We start from the raw sequence: 10,501 nt of genomic DNA on the forward strand, positions 1-10,501 counted from the left end.
TTCCTCGCAAACAGTACTATAAAGACTCTGTTACATTTCTATATATATAAAGATATAGATATATATTTTTACAATATTCTATAAATTCTACCGAATGTTTGGCGTTAATATGTTTGTAGTTCGTTTTTTCGATTTTTCTCACTAAAGTTTTTTGGTGAACGTTTAGTTTATTAAAATTCAAAATAAACTTATTTTTCGAATTCATGCTGCAAATAAGGCCATATTGCATATTTCGATTCCAAAAATCGAAAAAACGAACTACAAACATAATAACGCCAAACATTCGGTAGAATTTATAGAATATTGTAAAAATATATATATATATATTTATATATATAGAAATGTAACAGAGTCTTTATAGTTCTGTTTGCGAGGAAAACCCGGTTGGAATTACCAGACCAGATGTGCGTATCATATCATCGTGAAATGAATGTATATCATGTGTATATCCATTGACAATAAAATTTGGAATTCCATAGCGTTTTTTAACAGTCAGCTTAGCAGTATGCAAATGTGATTGTTTTAATTAATTTTAGATTTTTTAGTTTTATTCTTTGACTTGCAAAAAAGAAATTGCGAAAAATTATGAAGTTAACCGTTAATAAAGTTATATAAACAACTGCTGCTCTCGATTTTAGTAAAATTTATTGTAGAAAAAACGACAAATTATTTTAAAAAATTTAATTTATATATATATATATTATATATAAATTGCAGTTTTATAAAATTTCTTTTTTGAAAAATTATTCTTAACTAAAAAACCACATAATTAATTATTTGGCACTCTATAATTTTTTACCTTTCCATCTCAACACCGATTTAACCAAACTTGGTTACATGTTAAATTTTTTAAGTTCAGCATGTGAGGAGATTATTTTATTTAATATTGTCATAAAATGATGAATAAATAGCCATTAACAGCCGTCAAACGATTGAAATTATTATTAAATACTTTTAATTATTATAAAATATACTTCACATATATTTAAAATGCCTAATCCCAGTCCATCATCAATTTCAAGAATTTTTTTTCTCTTGTCTTCTTGTTTGGTACTTTCCCAACAGCAGATTGGACTTGGTTATTTTTTAAACTAATTATTTTAATTTTATTCTTTTGTATTTTTTATTCTTAATTATGTTAATTTTTTGAACTGGTATTCTGTGTTTTTTTTAATTTGTTTTTTGTTGACTTGTCAGTCCATTTGTTAAGTAGGTTAGGTTTAGTTACTTTTTTGTGTGTAAACTTGTAAAAATGAAAAGTTTAAAATTTAGATTTAGAGTAACAGTAGATGTAGCAGCAAGACTTTTTATTTTAATTAAATTAATTAAAATTATTTAACTTTTTAAAATTCATAGTAATAAAAATAGTAATAGTAAAAAGTTAGTAACAAGTAAAAAGTAAAGCATAACCATAAGACTTATTACAAAACCCCTAGCACATATGGCATAACCATAAGTGCTAGGGGTTTTGTAATAAATTTAATAAATAATAATAATCATTCATATTATTAAATTAATTCAACTTAGAATACTTCCAGTTACATTACTTACAGATTACTATACTTTGTGAATTGAATTATAAAAATCCATAAAAGTTTTCCTCAACAAATTTAATTTATTTTTCATTTAAAAAGTATCCTGTTGTTGTGACATGTTAAAACATAAAGAAGGAACAGCCTTTCATTCAATTGGAGTGATGTGGCTTATGGAAATGAGATGAGAATGAATGAATTATTGATTTAGTTAGAGAGTGAAAGATGAAACTTGGAAAAAGATTTGTCAACATTGAAAAATTTACATTTATTGAAGAGATAAGTTAAAACTTCATGCTGCAACCTCAAAGTTTTTTTAGTATTAAAAAATTAATCCATTGTTATATTTATTTATATTAATGATCAACCTTAATCTAGCTAGAGACATATCTTTTAACTTGTCATGTTTCATCATTTCATTATAACATCATTTTGTAGTTTCATCGTTCATGTTTTGCATTGTTCATCACCTGGCTTGATTGTTTTTTCTTGAAAATTATGTAACAGTTTTTAGATTAGGCTTAAAAAGCTAATCAGTGATGCAGATGTAATCACATATTCTTGTCTTTTTGGTTAATATTTTACATTTGTTGACATTTTAAAGATTTGAATCCAAAAGATTTGAAACTTGTTAAAGGACAAAAACTGGATGTCAACTGTTCTCTGAGTACCTCCTTGTCTTCAAAAAGTAGAATCAGTCGTAGTGGTTATAAGTCAACCCAGTTGAAGTTTGCCATTAAAATGCCAAAAAAGTTTAACAGTTCAGATTCCGACCAGCTGTCCACTTCACAAAGTGCTCCAGATGAGGAATTATTTACTACTGTGATTGTTCCAGGACAAAATGTAACCATTCATGATGGGAGAACTGCCAACTTGAAATATGATGTTGAAGCTTTCCAGGAAGGAAACTACCTGCTGATTTGTTACTTGAATAAAATGAAAACAGCTGACATCTTCAGTGTTGGAAGTAATTTGTTTGCTGCATTTTATTCATTTGTATTGAGTCTGATAGTATTTATTATTTCCCTTGTTTATGTTGACATGTCACAGGTAATTACCACAGAGATAATTATTTCATTTTTGGTTATATTTATCCTTTCATCCATTCTTTCTAGTTATTGCTGCATGGTAATTATTTTAAAAGTTCTTACTCTCTTCAAAACAATATTTTTTTGTTTTATCCATAATGTTAAGTTCACACAGTGTGACAGTTCACATGATAATAACCAATTGTCACTTAGGATTTTTAAATGTTTGTTTTTAGTTTTTGTTGTATGTGTCTGTGTATATTTGTCTGTGAATGTGTGTCTGTGAATGTATGTCTGTGAATGGGGTTTGTGGTTGTGTGTCTGTGAATGTGTGGTGTGTCTGTTAATGTGTTTTTGTGAATGTGTGTCTGTGCGTATGTGTGTTTGTGAATGTGTGTCTGTGGTTGTGGGTTTGTGTGTCTGTGCATATGCGTGTCTGTGTATAGGTGTCTGTGTATGTGTGTTTGTTAATGTGTGTCTGTGATTGTGTGTCTGTGAATACGTGTCTGTGAATGTATATCTGTGAATGCGTGTTTGTGAATGTATGTCTGTGAATGTGTGTCTGTGAATTACTTACTGTTGTTTATATAAAAATTAAATGAAACTGAGTAACCTTGAAAAAATGATGTTAAAAGTTGAAAAATATTGATGCTTAATTAAGTATAGAGACTAGAGCCCAGCGCGGTTGGAATTTTCAAAAACCGCAACCGCACTGCAACCGCAACATTTGTAACCGCAACCGCACCGCAACCGCAACATTTGAAACCGCAACCGCACAAAACCGCACCGCAAGAAATGAAAAACAACATTAATGCTTTTATTGACATTATAAATCACAACTATCTACATCCGTGTTCCGATCTTGTTTTAACACACATTTGGATTCACATTTGTTACAACAAATAAATGATGTAGCCACGTTTTTAAAATAAATTTTGCTAAAATTTTTTCAAATTCCAATTTTAGAATTTTCTTGTGCTTTTAAAGAAACGTTTTCGCTTTTGGACAGCATCAATTTAATCAAAAATTCTTTATCAATTACATCTACCTGTGGATCAACTTCAACATGTTTTACCTCGGACATTTTTATAAAATAATCGATAATTAACCACGCCGTAAATAAAATAACTACTTCTTTCAAAGTAAACAGGAAAAAGAAAATGGTTGCTTCAACGGCTTCCAAAGATATTAAGATTTTTCAAAGACAATATATATATAAATTATTACAATGATAATGCAATTTTTAAAATGTTATGGACGAACAAAATATTTAACAACATTTTTGCGGTCACCGCAGTTTTGATAACAAAAACCGCGCCGCGGAAAAACCGCACATTTCAAAACCGCAACCGCGTAAAACCGCATGATTTAAGCACCGCAACCGCAAAAAACCGCGGTTGCGGTGCGGTTTTTGCGGTTTAAACCGCGATAATCGCAAACCGCGCATGGCTCTAATAGAGACCTGTCCTCACTTACATATGGAGTGCTTATAAAATCAATTGCACGTCTGCTGGGAAAACCAGGCAGACTAGATTGACCTGCATTAAATTTCTACTGCATCTGCGAGCTCTAATGCTTTGATTTTTTTTTTAACAACTATTCAAAAATATTAAAGAATTTGAATACGCTCAAAAGTATATAAAAATATAAATTATATAATTACAGCCCTGCCCTACGATGTGATCAACATAACTTGCAATGTATTGAACTGGAGTGATCTCATTTGCACATTTGTGACATCTGGTGTGAGTAGTGAATACATTACTAAATACAATGCTTTTATCAAGAGGTTATTCTTCCATATTTTTTCTTTTGCACTTTGTTAATGGTGTTAATATTGCAGTGTGCTGTGTAATATGTAGTTCAATGTTTATGTTATGAAGTGTTTGCTGATATCATCATTTTAAAGTTGACCATTCAAATAAAGATAATTGAAATTAATACTCTGTGCAGCATTGTATTTTAGCATACCATCTACTTACATGTTCATGTACAGGTCTCATTCTGACAAATATGAAATTCAAGCTACTATTGATTCTGAAATTTCTAAGACAGATTACAAATTTTCTATAGAGAATTTTGTTAACAATGGCTTGCTGGACGCAGTTGACATATACTTTATTGGCACAAACATTTTTGGCCAGACGACGAGCAGATCCTTCAACATAAATTTGAAGGACGTGAATGGTTTGAAGCAGTTTTTCTAATTTTTAAGTATATATATATATTTAATATTTTTGTATATAATAAATATATTTATTTACAGACAAGTTTGTTGTTTTTTTCATACTTGTTTCGTGCTCTTGAGATTTTTAGCTAAAACTTTTGTAATTTACAGCTGATTTTTCACCTGATAGTTGTAAATAATTTCACTAAAATTGACGCAACAGTTATCAAAGCAGTGAGAGACTTGAAAGTGAGTAGTTCATCACCTCATCTTTCCAATCAACAAATTTTCAAGTTCGAATTCCATTATCCCTTCTATTACCTCAGTCATAAAGAGGATGTACTCATCCATCTCAAAATCTTCTGTGCAAGAACAAATCTTTCCAAAGTGGTATAGTTCCATGTTGTTTAATTAATAATGTTTAATTTCAAAAAGTCATGACTCCACGTAAATAATTTTAGTTTATTTCATAAGAAAAGATGGTTTATTTTATAAGAAAGGATTTCACTCCCGTTAGGACTTTACAGAAATTTTGAGCCCCGATAACAATGAGTTAGTTGCGATGGAAGTTGATGAAACATTGTTGCCAGCTTTCTCTCAATGTTCATCTTCAGTCAGATTGAAACCTCTAAACTATGGACTGTTTAGTGAGTGGAGTAACTCGCCTTCCTTCCACACCAGCGTCAGGGGTTCGTTTTTGTTTTTATTATTTTGTTTGCTTATTTGTTTGTTCATTTATCTGTTTGATGTGTTAGATTTTGATAATTTCTGCCTGGTGTGTCACATAGAAGCTGTTGCATAAAATGAATAGTGTTCAGATGATGAGTAATTATGCTTAGAACAGTTTGCACTCATCATCCTTCAACAATCATCAATTGAACTCTTCGATAAACAATTCAAGCAGCATCTATTCCAACAAGCCTTTGGTGGCTATGCTTAAGGCGCTGTACAAATTATATTATTATTATTATTATTATTGTTGTTATTATTATTATTGTTGGTTGAGCATTAGTATTACTCTGGTTGAGCAAGGTAGAGATGTAAACCGTGGGCCATTTGTTGTTAGGTAAATATATAAAAATACACACATTTCATAATTTAATATGTAAATTATGTTTACATGTTGTTTGTACCTTTTCACACGTAGTACCCTTGAAGAACCCTGACGTTGAGGAATCATTTTATTCCATTCTCAAATGCTCATGCACTGGTCGCCAGAGTTCGTGTGACGTCAGTTTCTATTTTAAGGTTTTGATTCAAATTTTAAATTCAATTCAAATTTTAATTTACTTTCATTGGTTTCTTGGTTCATCGCTTTTTAATTTTTTGAGTCAAATTTTTTTTATGAAATTTCGTTTATTTTTTTTGTTCTCAGTTGAACTTCAACAGTTTTTATAATATTTGTGCATAATATCTTTTGTTTACTCCTCAATTTGAACTGCATTCGGTTACATGCTCCCAACACTGATTACAATTTTAAATTGAAGATGTATAACAAATGAAAATGGATTTCATCTACAAAAATTCAAACAGAATTTCAGCTTTACATTGATCATCCAAGTTATTTTGTTAACATGTTCTCAAATTTGAAAAGTTAAATAACATTCTAAAATGCCCAACCAGCCGTTGAAGTTGGAGGAATCAAGGGGTCCAGTTTCTGAATACAGAATGAACATCTCCACCCAATCTTCATCTTCGTCAACTCCAACTGGAAACACTAAGATATTTTTAAACAATACTAATTTACACAACAAACTCGACAACCTGTTACTTTCAAATGACTGTTGTGGTGGCACTGCTCAACATGAGCAATTTTCTGGTAGTTGTGGTACGAGTTTGGAAGTTACGTTAGAAGCGGCAACAAGTGCAGGTTACAACAACACGATTCCAGCCAGTTTGTATGTGATTCCATTTAGAAGGTGTCTCAATTCTTCCACATTTGACGAGAAGGTTGATGACGTGTCAGTTCACGTTCAATTTGCTCCTCGGTTGTTCGACGTTGTGAGAATCAATGAAACATCAGCTGATATCGTTTGGTCGGTTTCTGGCTCCATCACAGAACTTGAACAACATTTGAGTGACTCTGTTGACGGTGGACAGTATTTCATCGTCTGGTGCATCTATGATAGGTTCACGCAGTGCAAGGTTATTATTGGTTGTGAGTGTTTTATTCGTTAATTTATTGCTCCAAAAAAATGTATTATTAGTTGTTTTTTGTTTAAAAACTGACTGAATTATTCAAATGCCCTCTAAGATTGACGGAACTTCACAACTGGTCGGTAATGTTATATTGAATGATTGAAAAACCGCAGGATGATATGTCCTGGGAGAAGGTTGATAACGCCAAGAAGGTCAACATTTATTCATTTTCATCCAGTGAACATGAGGTGTACAATTATCATTTTGGCATCTCCAGAGCCGGTGGTGAGCCTGGTGGAACTTACTGGATGGTTGAACACTGCTTCTTCAATGCTAAATCTCGTCTGTTGTTTTTTTTCATTCAAGTTTCTAAATTATTCATTGTCGAGTTTGTTTAATTATTGAATTTATTAGGTTTTTTATTTTTTAATTTATTGCTTTATCTTATTTCCTTTCTAATTTATTTATTTATTCTGTTTTATCATTCAGACCATAGTCATAAAGTTCATCGAATGTTTTCGTTTTCAAACAGCTTTAAAAGATGTACTAATCACAAACACTGACCACTTGGTGGTCCTTGAAAAACATTCCTGCAACAAACCTAACGAAAATTATTTCAGAAGGTTCCACGTCTCCATACTGGTCAATAATGGTAAGCTTTTTCCTTTTCATTTCTATTTTTTTGTGATACATTGCTCAAGGGCATCATAATTTTCACACACACCACACACACGCACACACATATACATTGTGTGCTTGAATATTTTTTTTGGCAATTCAACACACCGAACTTTTTGTGTAATGGGTGGGGGGATATCACCATTTGATTTCGATCCTAGTTACTGAGACATGTAAAGAGGCGTCTTTTCAACCATTACACCGTTTTACCGTTCATTGTTTGTGAACTACCTGATATAAACTCTGAAGTTTTTAGAATTTGTTAATTTTAATGAATAATTTAATTGTTGTAATAATTATCATCAGGATGTTGCTTCAGTAATAATTTTTTTCTCGGTAAATACGTTAATGAACAATTTAATATCCTGCTTTAGAGCCAGTCCGTGAGTTGGAGAATGGTCTGGAGAGTGCTGAAATAATGTTGAATGCCAACGAAATGCACGAGACAACAAAACTCATCTTCACATTCTATGGATGGTTGAATGGTGATCACAGCGATGATGATATTTTTCATGGTGATGATAATGCAAGGAGCATTGTAAAGCGCCAAGAATTTCATCCATATAATCGTCTGGGCAGCACAACGCAGGTGAACCATGATACGTGGGTCGCCATTGTAGTGGCTGCATGTGTATTCTTTTTTTTTGCTCTGGCTATAGTTTGCTGTCGTCGCTACTGTGCCACATCACACTGCTGTGTACCTTTGAAAATACAAGTCCCTGCAAGAGTTAGTGTTTTGGGCTTTTGGGTTGTTTGTGTAGTGAGTGTTGTATTTAATGTGTGTTGTGTGTGTATTTTGTGTGTGTGTGTGTGGGGTGGGGGGTGGGTGTTTTGTGTTTTGTTTGTGCTTGTGTGTGTGTGTGATGTGTGTGTGATGTGTGTGTATGTGTTGTGTGTGTGTGGGTGTCTTGTGTGTTGTATGTGTTATGTATTGACTGTGTTTTACGATTTTTAACTTTCTTTTATGATTTCATGAATTAATAAATGACTTTAATTTTTCAGGATTCAGCCTCTTTAAAGCCATCAGGTTTTTTTCTTACATTTAATTAATTAAATAATTATTAAAAAATTTAATATAATTGTTATTGGCATGCTTTTTTAATGGTTTTTTTTATGCAAGCTATTCATCACTTCTTCCATGTTTTATGTTCTATTATAATTGCACTATACAATTTCTTCGCTACTATTTTGTAATCTTTGCTATTTTAACTGTTGAGTTATTTTTAGATTTATAGAATTGTTGTTTATAAATAGCTCAGATAGTTTACACAAGCAGGTTATTTTTGAAAGATGGCATCTAAGTACATTTTAATATCACGGAGATTTTTTTTGTCGTTATGAATGATTTGACAAGTAGAAATGCATTAACTTTACTTACTATCTATACTTTAACTCTCTTTCAATCTCATACGTTATATAGCTACTCATTTTATCTACTCACAAAACCACTACTTAGCAAATGAGGGAAATTATTGTTACGTTATTTACAGCAGCGGCAGCATCAGCAGCAACTTCAGCAGCATCAAAAGCAACTTCAGCAGCGGCAGCATCAACTTCAGCAACAGCAACTGGAGCAAAAAGAGGGAAGTTCAAGAACATTTTATCACTTCCTTATTTATACTCCAAAAGTGTCGTTGTTCAGATAACCAACCAAAATGAAATTAATGATGATGACGATGCCGATGACGATGATGAGTTTGATGGTTATGAAAATACTAGAGTTGAAACTAATGGTGTTAATGAGTATGGGATAAATGATGAAGAAATTGAAAATGCTCATCAGGGCAGACATTTTCTCGACGATGATGATGCTAGTCAGAGTGATGCTGACTACAACAGCGCAGGCACTGGAGCATATGCAAAAAAATCTGAATTGCGCGTCATTGAAAACGAAATAATTATCGATAAAGATCTGGCAAAGAAGAAAGCAGCGCCTGTTAATGTTGATAATGCTGAAGATAATTGTACATCAAACATAGTGAATTTTACCGACCTATTCATTACCAATCAACTTCAAATGTCTAGAACAGTTACTACTACTGCTTCAACATCCAACTCAAATTTTTCCAATGTTAACGTTTTAAAACTCAACCACGAAGCTTCTATCTCAATCAATTCACCTGCTCAAACTTCTAGCAGGCCTTCTAACAGTTGTACAACATCGATTTCTACATCATCATTACGATCGCCTTCATTTTCTGGGACACAAACAGAAACTACACCGTCCACACTACATTCTCTGAGAAATGAAGCACTCACATTGCTGGTGGCTCCTCTTCAGACTATGAAATCATCACCAACTGCTCTCACCGATGAATTCTTTAATTCACTCCAGACGACAAATTCGCAGGATGATAAAATCGATAAAAACGTCAGAATCGTTAACCAATCATCATCATTATATTCTTCTTCTTCATCGTCGTCGTTATCTCCTTCTAGAAGAAACTCAAAGACTGGTGCCTGTGATAATTCTGCTGGTTATTCGTTTGCTGGGATGAGGATGGTTGGTGAAATGGAGAGGAGATCTCTTCCGCTGGACGATAAAAGGATCAGTCGTGATGAAAATATTAATGATATTTTTGGCGATGATAATAATAATAATAATTTTTATAATAATAATGATAATATTAAAAATACTAATACTAGCAAAAATAATAACGTTACAAATGAGGATGTGGAAAAGAGACGCATTAAATTCTCAGATGGTCAGCATTCTGAAAACGGTGAAAGCAGTAGAAATGATGTTGACCGCAAAAACATCTCGTCAGAATTTTGCAGAAATTATGATGTTAATAATAGGCACGCTGATGAATGCCAAAGTTTAATGAATGATGATGATGAGGATGATGGCTATTGTTTGAGCTTAGCTGTTAAATCGTAGTTATTATTTTCTCTTGTTCGTAATAAACCGGTTAAATCATATGTTAAACTTTTGTTTATTGCTTTTTTATTCATTC

General features: G+C 32.2%; 2 protein-coding genes across 2 annotated transcripts; both read left to right on the forward strand.

The window, feature by feature from the left end:
- Window positions 1-1,757: 1,757 nt before the first annotated feature.
- HELRODRAFT_160598 (hypothetical protein) lies at window positions 1,758-8,594 on the forward strand (the record flags this gene model as incomplete). Its single annotated transcript, XM_009017549.1, has 12 exons — window positions 1,758-1,815; window positions 2,137-2,499; window positions 4,226-4,349; window positions 4,557-4,747; window positions 4,918-4,976; window positions 5,245-5,416; window positions 5,875-5,975; window positions 6,351-6,872; window positions 7,040-7,231; window positions 7,356-7,518; window positions 7,919-8,271; window positions 8,547-8,594. 12 exons carry the CDS (start codon window positions 1,758-1,760, stop codon window positions 8,592-8,594), a joined length of 2,346 nt encoding a protein of 781 aa, XP_009015797.1.
- Window positions 8,595-9,003: 409 nt separating this feature from the next.
- On the forward strand, window positions 9,004-10,425 carry HELRODRAFT_160599 (hypothetical protein; the record flags this gene model as incomplete). The annotated part of the gene is made up of 1 exon (XM_009017550.1): window positions 9,004-10,425. The coding sequence occupies one exon, from the start codon at window positions 9,004-9,006 to the stop codon at window positions 10,423-10,425; it is 1,422 nt and encodes a 473-aa protein (XP_009015798.1).
- Window positions 10,426-10,501: the final 76 nt, after the last annotated feature.

This window comes from Helobdella robusta (assembly GCF_000326865.2).
Source record: "Helobdella robusta unplaced genomic scaffold HELROscaffold_2, whole genome shotgun sequence".
Classification (NCBI taxonomy): domain Eukaryota; kingdom Metazoa; phylum Annelida; class Clitellata; order Rhynchobdellida; family Glossiphoniidae; genus Helobdella; species Helobdella robusta.